Here is a 16,472-nt window from a genome sequence, read left to right as displayed (position 1 = left end):
ATTCAGATTATGAAACTAAAATATCCTTAATATAATTACATTAAATATTCTCCAAACCATTTAACATGTAAACAAAGAAAAAACATTGATGGATAATTGTTGACCCTAAAAACTACCAAGCCTATGTGGCGCACATGCTGAGTAACTAATGAGCTAACTACGTCATTTGGTTATATGCGTGGCGTGCCAACTTGACAACCGAGCTCGGCCAGGGAGTAAAATATGTTGATGTCGTGTTGAGTGCGCTGCTGACTTCTTGATCTTGCGACTGCGACCGAGGTAGGAACACATCTCAGCTTTCGGGTTCTAGAGCCTGAAGACAAGGCTGCTAGTTCTGCGAAATTCACAAATCGTTGGCGCCGAGTTCGATCATGGTGATTATATTCGTGAGAGTATAAGCACACCGTATTGGCACCAGACTATATGGACACAAATACTTGAAAGAGATGTATGTCTTGATGGTAAATGTGGTTAAGTCGTCGGAATGCCGAACTCTAAAGTGCACTTGTGAATATCCAATCATAAAACAACTCGGCGTTCAACGTGCCGAGCCTAGTAACCTGTAACACCTCACTTCGCCGAGAAGGCTGATGAGATGACCTCTACCAACAAGGGTTCAGAAATCCTTGTCGACCGAGACTTGGATAAATAACCAGTCAGTCTCGAAGCAGTGCTGTTTATCCAAACTGAAGGTGCTCATTGATCGGCTGATTCTACAGCTCCAGTGCTGTTTATCCAAACTGAAGATGTGGGTGTGAGAAGAAAGGGGAAGATGATAAAATCTCAAAGGTTGTTGAGAAGCTTTGCGCAGGGCAATTTGTGTGTTGAATTGGAGGGCCCCGAATGATGCACTTTCTTCTCTATTTATAGCAGCAAAACCCCCTCATAACCGAACTAGAAATGTACTCGGATTAGAACTCCTCAACCCAATCTAATTAGGTTTCGGCCAATCCGAGCTCCAATAGGACTTTGAACCAAGCTCCATAACAAACTAGATTCATCTCCTGATCCCAAGCACCTTCGGCTTCAAAACTCCTTGTTCCACAAAGAATCGACTACTTCACCCTTTATCTAAACTAATCCTCTTTGCAACAGGATTCGGCCGGCCCACAAGAAAATTATAGATAAATGCCATTGGGCCGAGAATAATCTCAGGCTTGGCCCAAAATAACATTTTGGGCCCAAACGATAGTTTTCAAAATAATTAGGCTTTAATATAGTATTGTAAGAGTGATATTCTAGTAGTTTATCTAAAGCTAAGTGCTAACTAGCTGTTCTTGGTCTGGTATTAACTCTCTTTTTATTGTTAGAAGTGGTCTTGAAGTTTTAATTTCTCCTACACCAATAATTAGTAGGAAAAATACAAATCATTAATAGTACTATCAAGAAATCATCTGCCATCAAACGTATTTGCAGGGCGCGCCCTAGAACATTGCTCTCCTTCCAAGTTTAAATTTTCATTCTTGTAATTTAAATAAATTAGAATATTGCTCAAATAAAGAGAAAGTTTAGAAATCAAACAACCAAATCTCTATTAAATAGTTTTCATTAGTTTTTATATATTCTTAAAGTAGTTTTTGTAGTATTCCACGTCATGAGTTTGATTCATGACACTGATGAATCACACTATGGTGTAACACTTCGGTAGTGCTTCATGTGCGTGTCCGGTGTAAGACTTAGAAAACTAATATTCTGGCAAATAATATAGAAGAAAATCACTACCTGAATGACGTGGGGAGTTCTTGGCTTGTTGCATGTTAGCTTTTTCTGTATGTCTTGGATATGCCGGCCATCCCTTCCATACCAAACTACTGCCAAAATTCTGCTGTCATGCGGCCACCCCCTTTAAAAACAAACTCCATCTCTTCATTACCACTCCCCTTCATCGTTTTCTTTCCCTAACAATCTTACTGAAACCAGAATTTCAAATGGCTGATGGGACTGTGAATATAATCCAATCCCACCAACCTTGGATTAATTACCCCAACCCTAATGTCAATGGCTTCCAAAATAATCCCAACTCCGATCCCAAGCCCGTCGAGAACCGGTTTATAAACTTGGAGAGGAGTGAACTATCTCTGTGGGTGGAGCACATATCAAAACAGCTCATCGACGACTTGCCAGAACCCGCCACAGCCGCCAACACCGCCGCCAATGACACGTTACAGACGTCTGAGGACTATTTTGTCCCGTCATCACTTTCCACCGACTTAAATAGTCCGAGGAAAGTCCCATGGAGAAGCTATGGTGAGCATGAGCTTCATGAGCTCCAGCGGGGCAATGAGCTTCAACTCCTTGCAGATAATAATAACGTAAGAGCAAGAGGAGGGAATGATATGAGTAAGCTCGATGAGCATGGCTTAACCCTAATCACCCTTCTCTTCGAATGCGCAGTTGCCATCTCCGTTGACAACCTCCCCGAGGCCCATCGGATGCTCCTCGAGCTAACCCAAATGACCTCTCCGTACGGGCCATCATGCGCTGAGCGCGTGGTGGCCTATTTCGCCAAGGCCATGGCTAGTAGGGTTATCAACTCATGGTTAGGCATTTCCTCTCCATTGGTCAACTACAAAAGCGTTCATGGTGCTTTTCAAGTCTTCAACACCATCTCCCCTTTCATCAAATTTGCCCACTTCACTTCCAACCAAGCCATCCTCGAGGCCTTTCACCACCACGATATGGTTCACATTCTTGACCTCGACATCATGCAGGTACATATGGTTCGAAATTTCGATGGTACTTTACGGATAATACTTGCCTCCTTCCATTAGAATTAGACATTCCTACAGTCCTAGCTACCAATCACAGTTTAATGTGCTCATAATATTTTCTTTTTATATATTTAAGAAAAAATTAGGTTCTCATCCTTATTTTTTCTACTCCATTGATTAAAACATTATTCCTTTTCAAATTTTGATCAGGTCCTTCAGTTTTAATAAACGTCATTAATTATTAAAAAAAAATTTACATGTCAAGATAATTAAGTTTTATTTTTAAATATATTCATTTAGTGTTAGAAACGTTACATTTGGTATATTATATTATGGCTAAACTTTTTATCATATATTTCTATTTCTAATTTGTACCCATTTTTAATTTGCAACCCTTTTTTAAATTGTACCAATTTTCTTTTAAATTTTAATTTGTACCCATATATTGATTTCTTTTTGTCCCTTATTTTTTAAACTTTTATTTGTACTCATAATTTTTTAACTTTTTATTTGTACCCGTAATTTATTTATAATGTACCCATTATTTTTTTTTTACAAATGTACCACTTTGTTATATGTAAAATGTATCCCTATTTTTTTTGTAAGTACCATTTTTTATGTAAAAGTACCCATTTTTTTAATGTAAAATCCAATTATTTTTTAATATAAAATGTACCCATTGTTTTCTATATAAAACGTACCCACTCTTTTATGTAAATGTACCAATTATATATATATATAATGTAGCCAAATTTTATTATATAAATGTACTCATTTTATAAAAATAAAAGAATAAAATAAAATCCAATTTTTTTTATAATCTAGAATGCACCCATAATCAATTATTATTATTATTTTTTTATCAAAACCCATAAGCAATTTTGAATGATTAAATTGGTAGTGTAAATGAAAGAAAAAAAAAGGGTTGAGTCTTTATTAGTATTTTTGCATTTCTTTTATTATTATGTCATTTATGTAGCAGGAGAGGGACTTCAATAAAAAATCTAAAATGCATAAGGTTTGAGCCTATAACAGTTAGGGACAAGGACTGCAACTAAACTATCCCTATATTTAATGAGTTATTTTTGCATATACGTCAAACTGTGATTTTGCAGGAATAAGTTATTTCTCTCGTGTTATATAATTTTAACTAACTTCGATGTATATTGTGTGCAGGGTTTGCAATGGCCAGCCTTGTTTCACATTCTCGCCACACGCATGGAGGGTCCTCCACATGTGAGAATGACCGGCATGGGCACATCATCGGAAATCCTGCTGGAGACCGGAAAGCAACTCTCAAGTTTTGCAAGGAGACTCGGACTGTCATTCGAATTTCATCCAATTGTCAGGAAAGTTGGTGAGGTAGATGCTTCCATGGTCCAAGTACGGCGAGGGGAGACCCTCGCCGTGCACTGGCTGCAACACTCGCTGTACGATGCAACTGGCCCCGATTGGAAAGCGATGAGATTCATTGAAGAATTAGCACCAGGGATTATCACGCTAATAGAGCAAGACATGTCACATAGTGGCTCATTTTTGGACCGTTTTGTTGGGTCGTTACATTACTACTCGACGATGTTCGATTCACTAGAATCATACTTGCCTAGTGACAACCCTAACCGGCACAAGGTGGAGCACTGCCTGTTTTATAGAGAAATCAACAACATATTGGCGATTGGAGGGCCGGCGAGAAGCGGTGAAGACAAGTTCCGGCAGTGGAGAAGTGAGCTTGGGGCCAGAAGTGAGTTCATGCAAGTAGGGATGAGTGGGAATTCAATGGCACAAGCACAGTTGATATTAAATATGTTTCCTCCTACACATGGGTATAACCTTGTGCAAGGAGATGGCACTATTAGGCTTGGGTGGAAGGATACTAGTTTGTATGTTGCTTCTGCATGGACATGCTCTCATGCTTCTAAGATATAACTACCCAATTTTTTATACAAGCAATATTGGAGAGGGTCTGAAGTAGACTTGGCATTCGTGTCGTGTTTTCCGTGTTCGTGTCGTTTTCGTGTCATACCCGATATCTTAACGGGTCGTGTCGTGTAACACCCGTTAAAATAAACGGGTAAAATGACCCGACCCGAAATCGACCCGATAATATTAACAGGTAATATGACCCGACCCGTTACCCGTTAAGGAAAATATATTTTAAACCAATAAATAATCAAATGAAAAACATAATACTAAATAAGTATATACATTTCATATTATCACATCCAAAACATAAAAACGCAATTTTGTTTTAAGTATATTTTCGCTTACCTAAAGTCTTTAATAGTTTTTTAATTAATGTAGAAGTGTAAAAAAATATAGAAAAAAATATATAAACACTCGTAATGACAAGCTTTATAACTTTCATGAAGAGCTTAACTTCGAAATTCGCCACTATAATCATATAAATCATAGATCAAAATTTAACCGTTGATTGTTGTTTACATTTATGCTTCATTGTTCTCATCAAATTTCGTTTTTTTAGATTTTCTTTTTTGAAAACATGATCTATTAGAGGGTGCAGGTAGATGAACGGTTTGGATCGTTGGATCGTTGATATTATATTTAGAGTTCTACGGTTAGTGAAAATATTGCTTGATGTTTATAAAGTTTCTACAAATTATATGACATTGACTCATATTTCAGTTAATCGTAAATATCGAAACGTGATATCATCTTCTTACATCCACCAGATGATCATGTTTTCAAAAAATAAAATTTTAAAAATGAAATTCAATCAGAAGAATAAAGTGTAAATAACAATTAACGGTTAAATAAATTTAAGGTTTCACTACTACAAAATTATCTATTGCTGGCGGTCCAAAAACTTTTTTCAACGATCCAACCGTCAAACTTATTTGTACACATTCCAAGATTGCATACGTAAAAAATATTTAAAAAACAAACATTCAGAGATTACGTAACGGAACAAAAGTTTTCGACGGTTATAAACGAAAAATCACAATTTAACGGTTATTTTAGCTCCGATCTTGATGATTTTTTACAGATACACTCCTCGACCCTATAAGAATGTAATGAATAAATTTGATCTTTAATTTAAAGTATTTACACTAGTGGATACCACAAAAACTTATTTTATACTTAATAGAAGTATAATATTAACTCTAAGTGTTTGTTTAATCTACCGTTTTGACGCAATATGCATTCTACGAAACTTTTTTCAACGATCCAACCGTCAAAATTATTTGTACATTTTTCGAGATCGCATACGTAAAAAATCGTAAAAAACAAACATTCAGAGATTACGTAACGGAACAAAAGTTTTCAACGGTTATAAACGAAAAATCACAATTTAACGGTAATTTGAGCTCCGATTTTGATGATTTTTTACAAAAACACTCCTCGACCCTATAAGAATGTAATGAATAAATTTGATCTTTAATTTAAAGTATTTACACTAGTGGATACCACAAAAACTTATTTTATACTTAATAGAAGTATAATATTAACTCTAAGTGTTTGTTTAATGTACTGTTTTGACGCAATATGCATTCTACAAAACCTTTTTCAACGATCCAACCGTCAAACTTATTTGTACACATTCCGAGATCGCATACGTAAAAAATCGTAAAAAACAAACATTCAGAGATTACGTAATGGAATAAAAGTTTTCGACGGTTATAAACAAAAAATCATAATTTAACGGTTATTTTATCTCTGATTTTGATGATTTTTTACAGATACACTCCTCGACCCTATAAGAATGTAATGAATAAATTTGATCTTTAATTTAAAGTATTTACACTAGTGGATACCACAAAAACTTATTTTATACTTAATAGAAGTAAAATATTAACTCTAAGTGTTTGTTTAATGTACTGTTTTGACGCAATATGCATTCTACAAAACTTTTTTCAACGATCCAACCGTCAAACTTATTTGTACACATTCCAAGATCGCATACGTAAAAAATCATAAAAAACAAACATTCAGAGATTATGTAACGGAACAAAAGTTTTCGACGGTTATAAACGAAAAATCACAATTTAACGGTTATTTTAGCTCCGATTTTGATGATTTTTTACAGATACACTCCTCGACCCTATAATAATGTAATGAATAAAATTGATCTTTAATTTAAAGTATTTACACTAGTGGATACCACAAAAACTTATTTTATACTTAATAGAAGTATAATATTAACTCTAAGTGTTTGCTTAATCTACCATTTTGACGCAATATGCATTCTATAAAACTTTTTTTAACGATCCAACCGTCAAACTTATTTGTACACATTCCGAGATTGCATACGTAAAAAATCGTAAAAAACAAACATTCAGAGATTACGTAACGGAACAAAAGTTTTCGGCGGTTATAAACGAAAAATCACAATTTAACGGTTATTTTATCTCTGATTTTGATGATTTTTTTACAGATACACTCCTCGACCCTATAAGAATGTAATGAATAAAATTGATCTTTAATTTAAAGTATTTACACTAGTGGATACCACAAAAACTTATTTTATACTTAATAGAAGTATAATATTAACTCTAAGTGTTTGTTTAATCTACCATTTTGATGCAATATGCATTCTACGAAGCTTTTTTCAACGATCCAACCGTCAAAATTATTTGTACACGTTCCAAGATCGCATACGTAAAAAATCGTAAAAAACAAACATTCAGAGATTACGTAATGGAACAAAAGTTTTCGACGATTATAAATGAAAAATCACAATTTAACGGTTATTTTATCTCTGATTTTGATGATTTTTTACAGATACACTCCTCGACCCTATAAGAATGTAATGAATAAATTTGATCTTTAATTTAAAGTATTTACACTAGTGGATACCACAAAAACTTATTTTATACTTAATAGAAGTATAATATTAACTCTAAGTGTTTGTTTAATGTACTGTTTTGACGCAATATGCATTCTACAAAACTTTTTTCAACGATCCAACCGTCAATTATTTGTACACATTCCGAGATCGCATACGTAAAAAATCATAAAAAACAAACATTCAGAGATTAAGTAACGGAACAAAAGGTTTCGACGGTTATAAACAAAAAATCACAATTTAACAGTTATTTTAGCTCCGATTTTGATGATTTTTTACAGATACACTCCTCGACCCTATAAGAATGTAATGAATAAATTTGATCTTTAATTTAAAGTATTTACACTAGTGGATACCACAAAAACCTATTTTATACTTAATAGAAGTATAATATTAACTCTAAGTGTTTGCTTAATCTACCGTTTTGACGCAATATGCATTCTATGAAACTTTTTTTAACGATCCAACCGTCAAACTTATTTGTACACATTCCGAGATCGCATATGTAAAAAATCGTAAAAAACAAACATTCAGAGATTACGTAATGGAACAAAAGTTTTCGGCGGTTATAAACGAAAAATCATAATTTAACGGTTATTTTATCTCTGATTTTGATGATTTTTTACAGATACACTCCTCGACCCTATAAGAATGTAATGAATAAATTTGATCTTTAATTTAAGGCATTTACATTTTTTTATATATGAGTGATTTTATATATATATTTTTACATTTTTTACACTTCTACAATAATTATTATTAATTTTATTAATTTTGCCCTCAAATAAAAAACATTATTCATGAGGGTTTGAAGGATTTAAAAAATCTAAACGATAATATAAGTGTAACAATTATCTATTCGTGGAGGAATAATGATAAATCACGAGTGTTTATATATTCTTTCACATTTTTCATACTTGTATGTATGTCTTCTTAGTTCTTGCATATACAAATACTATACCAGTATATTTTAATTTTGGACAAGAATATGTTATGTAAAATTTATCCTAGTAATGATAATAAAGAAGTCTCATAATAAAAATAAATAATGACTAATTTTTTTTTTTTTTATAATTTATATAGAACAATAATACAAAACTATATATTTAATATAGAATATATTGTATATATTAATATGACTATTGTATTTTATAATAAATATTTTAGTAATTAAACTTTAAAATTATTAAAATAATTTTTTTCTTAACGGGTCGAAACGGGTTACCCACGTGTTACCCGCGTGTATACCTGTTAAGAACCCGTTATTAACGGGTTCTTAACGGGTCACCCGATAGTGACCCGATAAGTTATCGTGTTGACCCGAAACCCGTTATTTTCGTGTCGTTTTCGTGTCGTGTCAAAAATTGCCAAGTCTAGTCTGAAGGAATATCGAACGTAGGATTTATATGGGTTTTTTTACCTTCATGTGAAATGGTTGGTCATTGTTTAATGACTTGCTTTTACCTGACAGTGTGACATATTATGCTGCCATATTTTCAACAAACTTGTTAAATGGTTAATTGAACGTAAATCACTTGCTTATTTTAATTCGTTTCGTATTTAAAAAATCATAGAAACCTGTTATTATCAGTCCATAAAAGGTCATTATGCAGTGCTAGAATCCAATAACATCTCGCAATTGTTCAACATTTTTTTTTTTTCTAATTAAATCAGTTAAATATTTTTTTTTTGGATGCAGGGTGCCCTGATGCCAGCAAAAAATGTTGCTCATGAAATGTAGTTCGGACAAGTGGCCATTTACCACAGTGGTGAAAATGAGTTGAGCCTTTGCATGACATCGTGGGCTCAAACTCCGTCAGTGGTTAAGTTAACTTCTAATCTAACAAAATCTATCATCTGACAAAAAAATAAAAATAAAAACTGTAGTTTGGACAAGGCCAGTGTGCCAGATGCTGTGAAGATGGTGAGACACCACCAGCAGCTGTGCCTCCCATCGACATCGGTTCATGAAAATTCGCTTCGCAATCGTTTTCGAAATAAAATCACGGCAGAGGCAAAATTCGTGTTGGTCGATAATTGCGAAGAATACAATACAATGTAATACAAGCACATCCAAGGTGAATCTCAAAAGTGAAAGCTCACATTTGTTTCTGTTTTGTGCTTTGCTACCATGTAACCAGACAATGGCAGCTCACGGAAACGTTTCATTCAAAATCTTATATTCTATGAGCCCTAGTAACTATGACTTTACAAATTATGACACCATGCCCGGTTTTTAGAGAGAGAGAGGGCTAGCTACAAAGAAAACATAACGAAAAAAGTGACCAAAAAATTGTAGCTGTTTGCCCGTGTCACCAACTCGCCATCGCTTGGGTGCAAAATTTCGATGAACAAAGTTGATACCCCAGGAAAACATCTATGACTTTACGGTCTGCAAGAGCAAAAGGAGAAGAAATCCTTCAGTTTCTAAATCAAGGAAAGAGCCTCCTCTACCATGCTCACTCCTCTAGAAATCTTTTCGAAGAAGCAGTTATCTGGAATTTATTTTTGTGTTTTCTTTATCTGGAGAAGAGGAATTATAATCAAGTTTTCGAAAATCTCACAATCCCCAAATAAAAAAAAAGTGCCCTGGTTATGCTTTGCTTTAGATGAACACATACCTTCAAGTACTTTTTGTGAATTCTCAATGCCTCATTACATGCCTTTCTAGCATCCAGATTTCCGGTTATGCCACCTAAGATCTGGAGACCAGTACAAGATTAGTTAACAGTTAACAAAAAAAGTATGAATGTGCATTGGAACATGAGAGAGAGAGAGAGAGAGAGAGAGAGACCGAGACAACATCATCTAGACCCTTAGCCTCCTTTAAAAGTTGCTTATTTTTGGTTTCAAGAACACTTGCAACAAGAAAGACGGAAAGTGCACCATGTTGTTCTGTGTATCCCGTCTTCACAATGTTTCTCTCGAACTTGCCATATTGCTTTAGTTCTTTGTCATTTACATTTGGTGGTGTAGCACCCCCACTCGGACCTTCATACGATGAGAAAATGTTTGGGTTGTATTCCATGGCCCACATCAGCTGAAACCAATCTATATTACTGTCTTAAAACAAGCTTATGAAGGAAAGCAAAGAAAAAAAAAATACCCCTCAATACATTAATTACATTGAGATCCACAAGACCTAAAGTTCGAATTCACATCAGAAATTGACAACGTGAACTCAAACTATATCTCATCCATCATCCTGGAAGTATATATGTCTCAATAATAAAAAAAAATCCAGTACGGCAAAAGTACAGTTTTCCTACTCACCTCCCAAAGATACAGTGCATCCACAAAGGAAAACTCTCTTCGGAACAGGACCATTAGCATGCGAAAAGCAAATAAATACTCCCCGCCATCTAGATCCTCTGTCAATTAGATGGAAATGGAGTTTTAGCTAAGTATGAAGGACCTGTGTTAGTCGACATGCACAGAGGAAGTATTACCAAGGTGCTGATGAAGTTTAGGATCAATAGTTTTGATTACTTGGGAGAGTGTACCCAGCTGAGATTGCACCCCTATCGAACTTGCACTGCACCTAAAATTTTCTCGCTGTTTTCAAAACAAAAGCAGGAATCTGAATTATACCCTAACAGAAGCATATCACAAGCACAAATCATCTAACAAATCATTTAAAGAAAATTTGTCATCAGTAAATAATAAAAATGAACAAGACAAATAATCAGCCTCAAGACCCCCAAAAGACAACTTAACACTTCTTAGTTTCTTGTCATGCATGATCTCTATCAGAAGGGAATTAAACACACCATCGATGAAACCAGATGAGTCTTTAGTAGATGTTGGAATCCGATCCAGTTCAGCAGAACAAAGTTAGAACTCCTTTTCCAGTATAATTTAAGGTTAAGTATGCCACATTTAACTTGACTATAAGTTTAAGAGTTGATTTAACCATTGAAACTTGCCTAATTGTAACTTGTATCTGACTTTTGATGCCTAATGCTGAATATGTTGCCTTTATTTACTAGTGCAGCGCCTGACAGATTCAGCACAGCCAACATTCATGTATCTGTTGGCTAGAGAACTTACGCTAATTATATTTTAGGAATCCATTTACAGTGTTTTATAGAGAGTCAATTTCCTAAATACCTTCTAGGTCTGCCAATCATCCATCTTAATTTTTAACACCCTCACATCCATTCTCGGTACACCTTTCTCAACTGTCCATTCTAGTCTACATGATCAATTTGAGTAGTCAGGACTCAGACTACAGAAAGAATACGACAACCGAAATTGCTCTAGTCAAATACTAGATCTCAGTTTAAACTGGTCGCACTATCCTACCTGTTCGGAATCACTCATAACAAGTTCATGGATAATGGACAGCAAAAAGTGGCAGTTAACACTGGTCTATCAAAACAAGCAACCGATAATAGTACCATAAGGTAAGAAGTAAAACATACCAGCCTTCGCATAGCACGTTCGAAACACCAATAGGCATCTGCTTCATTTTCAATAAGAATTACCATTGGCGAGCATATATCATTCATTCCTGCTCAAAAGTGCCCATTATAAAATGTCACTTAATACTGTTCAACTTTGATAGAATATCACTTGAGATTCAGAGACATTCACCTTGAACATAACCAATATCATTGTCCACCCAAGCATAAATTGAAAGAATGTCCCAAAGTTTTGCCTGATTAGCTTGACTTTCATAAAAGACAAGTGCTCGATCCGTGCGAACAACATCCAAACCTACAAGCCAAACCCCCCAGTTGAGTAACCACTTCTAATGGTTAACATAAGTTAAAATAATCATGAGATACCAAAATAGATAAAGGTTCAGAACTTAAAGTATTGAAAAAGAAAAAATCTAAAAGTGAACACTTGGTAAAATAAGCATAAGATACTCAAACGTGTATGGTTCACAACTTATCCAAATTTTGTAGTTTTGCAACACATATGCAGCAGATATGTACCAATTTGATGCAAGAAAAGCTTCCACTGAATCACTTTCTTGTCTGAAGAAGCATGGTTTGCAGCCCCTGTCATATTGCCATTTTCTGATTCTTCTGTTGGTTGGCCATCGTCCGTGATGATTGGCGTTGTAATAAATTTTCCACTGCCAATAACTGGAACCATCTTCTGGCATTCAGCTTTCAATCTGTTATACTGCTCCCTAAAATTGTATGTTATACATTAAGTCACCATAAATGGGGGTAAGGCTAGCCGACATTCACCTCTCCCAGACCCTGCGTAAAGCGGGAGCCTTGTGCACTGGGTACGACTTTTTTTTATACATTAAGTCACCATATTAAATTAAAATAATGTAAGATGGAGTCGATGGACAGCATGCCACTGGGACTTTTTTTTGTTAAGGGAAATAATGTAAGGGGAAACTAGAATATGAAAAACCATCTAGTGATGCCAGACTAGAAATAAAATCTTTACCCCTTCCAAGCCTCACTAACCTCACATTTCACCTGCACCCCTCTTTATCTACCAAAAAACTACAGCACAGACTTAGGTCTAACACCCAAAACCAAGTGAAGGAAAAAATCGTACAACCCCATCTCGTAACCATCCATGCTACCAAAATATATTACTCTAGAGCAATTCAAAACTTAAAGAACCAGGATCTTTCCATGGATCCAGAATCATGAGGTTATGTTCAATTTGAGAGCCATCTTCTACATATTAGATTGCAAAAAACAAAAATGTTTTACCTCCGGCGCTGCCTGAGCTGATTTCGTTCATCAAAGGTGCTATTTGGATCAAAGCAACCTAACAAGAACTCCCAAACTACACCTTTGATTGCAGGATGGACACCCTAGAATAACAAATGAAGTAAGAAGATATATACTATATATCTTACACATACAATTTGAAATTTGAGTGCACCAAAGGAGCATTATATGGTGTACCTAACACCAGCAAGGCTAAAAATTATATATGATGTGTTTGCTATATCCTACACGCAGAATTTAACATCTACTTTTTTTCTTTTGTTGGGGACACAACTCAATATCACAAGTGACGAAACACACATAGAAACATAAAACAATCCCCCACCTCCAACAATAGATCCTAACTCAAAAAGAAGTTACAAATGAACGGATGGTTACCCCTCGTTGGATTCGTCTAAGCACTTTAGCTATATCCAAATGACCATCTTCAGAGAAGGCAGCATGCCATCTTCTTTCACTAAGAGTTTTCCCCGCCTGCAAAAGGCGATGCTTATAAGCATAAATCACACGTGTTTATCACAAGTACAATAAAGTAATCATGTTGTGAATCTTGCGATTGAGCATTGGTGGTGCATAACCATATCTTTTCAATGGAAAAACACTAGGAAGTTATCTTAGCAGCAATAATTAAACTGTTCCATAAGGTGGTTGAACTCAATTCTGTTAGACAGAGCTAAAAGATAAATTAGCAACAAAATGAAGTGAAAAGGGCATACCCTGAGCCTAAAGCGCGTCTTCGGGATGTCAACTTGGCATTCTGGTTTAATAGGATAGAAAGCATCCAACTCAGCTGTTGAAGCTTTCTTCATAAAAAACAACGCCATTTTCACTCGCAACCAAGCATCCAAGAGACAACCAATTCAATAGCTTTCGCCTTTTCTTTGTCCGGGCACCTAAATTCAAGTGCAGCGTCAGTATCACTTAAACATAAACACTAAGAAGATCAGATATACTCGAAAACGAAAGGAAACAAACATATGGGATCATCCCACAAAAATCACTGTCACATACCCAAAAATACCAAACTTCCCCAACATTATATCATTTTACATAATCTTGTCTCCAATGGAAAGTTTTCATATTTCAATATCTCAAACCACCAATCCATGATAAACCCAAAATCCCCCTTGCCCTTCAATGATTCATAATTCGTTCGTGATGAATAAAAAACAATATAAACATTTAAGCATCTCAAGATTAAAACTTGATGACAAAATCCCAGAAACAAGAGAAACCCAGATCCACAAATCATCTTCATGTTCATTCTACACATCAAATGCATTCAAAACATTAAAAAAAATGTAGATTTCTAATACCTTCACTAACTGGAGTCTTAGAAATTCAAATTAGAATTGTAAACGCTGCGACCCGTTTGAGCTTTTCTTCAAGATGGTAAAAAAAATTCACACAGATTGGAGAGAACGAGAGATGGGAGCGAAGAAGGCGCAGGAATAATATAGGAAAGGAAAGTTTTGCATCCATTTTTTTTTCAACGGTACAGGAAATCTTCTATTCTTTTGAAGCGTACCACTTTTGCTTTATGGCAATTTTTGGGTCAAATTTAACGTTGTTTTGTTTATTTAGGTGGAGAAAACTATCAGAAAATGTAACAAATTTTATGGTTCGAGTTTGTCAACGCAGAGGTTCAAAACTAAATTGAAAGTCCACGGTACAAATAAAATGGTTATGAAATTTACAAAGCCTTAAATCTTCCTCTTACACTAGTTTGGTTTTGTTTTTAGAAAAATGTTTCTGTTGTGTTACGAGAATATATAATTATAAAATAAAATAATTAAGTATTTGATAAATATTCTAGTTTAAAAGTGCTTGTAGCGTAAAATAAATAAATAAAAAATAAATAAAAAAGTTTATGAGTATCTGATAAATTTTCATGTAAAATTATTGTGTTTGGATAAAATAAATGACTAAAACTAATATGGTGTTGGATGTGATATTATTTCTTTTTTGTAACCCATTGATTCTTCAGGAAATTGAAGGTGGCTGTCTTTTTTCCCCTAGAGTGCAAGGGTTTTATTTGGTATTTAATTTTTTTATTAAATGGTATTATTCACTAGTGTTTGAAAAAAAAAAAAAAAAGCTAGTTTTTGAAAGTTGATTTGAGCTGCTTCCGCTTTTTGACTTTTAATGACTGTTGATTGTGCAAAAAAAAAAATGATTTTATTTTATTTTACCACCCGTTTAACACCCTAAATTAATTGTTTTATAAAAAATTTAAGCAATCTCAAAAAAAAAAAAAAATTGCTCGAAATCAAAGCCAAACTAGTACTTATTAAAGTATATAAAAATTGTTGATAAATTTGACAAACCAAAGAAAATTGATACATTTTAAAACATTAGGGTACGGAAAAAACAAAATCGAGGGTACAAATAAAATGGTCTATATTCAATTAGTGCATACAGAAAGCAATTTAAGTGTTTTTAGAACTCTAAAACTGCTTTCAATCGTTTTTTTTAACTAGTTACTAAAGGTTAAGTATAAAGAAGCATTGCCACTAGTACATAGTACAGTATAGTGATATCTCTTTATTCTTCTATGGTGAGAGGTCTATATTTAACTTATTTAATCAGTTTGATATCTAAATATGATTAGTTTATTGTGCGGTTACAACATCTCTAAAGGATATGTCAAAATGTACACATCAGCTATAATAGTAAAAAAAAAACCACCCTAATATTCTCCAACCGAAATGCCAAATCCTATGTGGTGATGACATGGATTGACAACAAAAGAGGTTACTGTCGAATTTGACAGTAGCTTCAAATGTTTTTTTATTAATTATCAAATGTATTTTATTAATTTTTAATTAATTTAATTATTTATTATAATTAATGTTGAGCTGACCGATGCAATTATCAACTTTTTTCTTCTTTTCAATCAATGAAGGTGAACATATTATTGATTAAACTTTAAATGTCTTTTATTAAATTTTAATTAGTTTAATAATTTATTTTATAAAATAATAAAATAATAATTTAATTTGACATATCGGTTGAAGAACAAAACTTTAAAAAATGTCAAAGTGAAAATTTAAATTTTATGTTCAAAATTTGATATCTCTGGAGATGGTCTTAGTCAAATACCTCTAATATCGTTGTATAAAAAAATAAAGGATAAAGAGGACTTGATTGTAAAGAGAGGAATATGTAAGGGCAGAAATGAGAAAGGACTATTCTACTAATATTATAGCCAATAGAATTCACGAATGTAGAAATTCCCACCACAAT

General features: G+C 34.1%; 2 protein-coding genes across 7 annotated transcripts; one reads left to right on the top strand and one right to left on the bottom strand.

Annotated features, from left to right (window-relative positions):
• The first annotated feature begins 1,754 nt into the window (after nucleotides 1-1,754).
• LOC126622784 (protein SCARECROW-like) lies at nucleotides 1,755-4,637 on the top strand. Its single transcript, XM_050291504.1, has 2 exons — nucleotides 1,755-2,711; nucleotides 3,888-4,637. Exons 1-2 carry the CDS (start codon nucleotides 1,755-1,757, stop codon nucleotides 4,635-4,637), a joined length of 1,707 nt encoding a protein of 568 aa, XP_050147461.1.
• Nucleotides 4,638-9,526: 4,889 nt separating this feature from the next.
• On the bottom strand, nucleotides 9,527-14,750 carry LOC126624634 (uncharacterized). Of its 6 annotated transcripts, none has more exons than XM_050293709.1 (12): nucleotides 14,543-14,749; nucleotides 13,943-14,119; nucleotides 13,605-13,700; nucleotides 13,206-13,309; nucleotides 12,459-12,658; nucleotides 12,112-12,234; nucleotides 11,940-12,028; nucleotides 10,965-11,070; nucleotides 10,789-10,886; nucleotides 10,310-10,555; nucleotides 10,137-10,217; nucleotides 9,527-9,907 (listed from the first exon to the last, which is right to left on the bottom strand). In XM_050293709.1, exons 2-12 carry the CDS (start codon nucleotides 14,048-14,050, stop codon nucleotides 9,893-9,895), a joined length of 1,266 nt encoding a protein of 421 aa, XP_050149666.1. In that variant the 5' UTR covers nucleotides 14,051-14,119; nucleotides 14,543-14,749; the 3' UTR covers nucleotides 9,527-9,892. The 6 variants fall into 6 exon arrangements, 5 of the variants coding, with proteins under 5 accessions (XP_050149666.1, XP_050149667.1, XP_050149665.1 ...); XM_050293710.1 differs by having other exon boundaries at nucleotides 9,766-9,907; nucleotides 10,402-10,555; nucleotides 14,543-14,750; XM_050293708.1 differs by having other exon boundaries at nucleotides 9,899-10,038; nucleotides 14,543-14,750.
• Nucleotides 14,751-16,472: the final 1,722 nt, after the last annotated feature.

This window comes from Malus sylvestris, chromosome 5, assembly GCF_916048215.2.
Source record: "Malus sylvestris chromosome 5, drMalSylv7.2, whole genome shotgun sequence".
NCBI classification, from domain to species: Eukaryota; Viridiplantae; Streptophyta; class Magnoliopsida; order Rosales; family Rosaceae; genus Malus; species Malus sylvestris.
The sequence above is the reverse complement of the archived record's forward strand: the minus strand, read 5'-3'. Positions and strand labels throughout refer to the sequence as shown.

What these genes read in the sequence shown, in the direction of transcription:
- LOC126622784 (XM_050291504.1), top strand. Translation starts at nt 1,755, where the DNA reads ATGTTAGCTTTTTCTGTATGTCTTGGATATGCCGGCCATCCCTTCCAT. An exon ending in TTGACCTCGACATCATGCAG is followed by an intron (nt 2,712 to 3,887) that starts GTACATATGGTT and finishes TATTGTGTGCAG; the next exon opens with GGTTTGCAATGGCCAGCCTT.
- LOC126624634 (XM_050293708.1), bottom strand. Translation starts at nt 14,050, where the DNA reads ATGGCGTTGTTTTTTATGAAGAAAGCTTCAACAGCTGAGTTGGATGCT. An exon ending in CAGCTCAGGCAGCGCCGGAG is followed by an intron (nt 12,659 to 13,205) that starts GTAAAACATTTT and finishes ATACAATTTTAG; the next exon opens with GGAGCAGTATAACAGATTGA. An exon ending in TGATATTGGTTATGTTCAAG is followed by an intron (nt 12,029 to 12,111) that starts GTGAATGTCTCT and finishes ACTTTTGAGCAG; the next exon opens with GAATGAATGATATATGCTCG.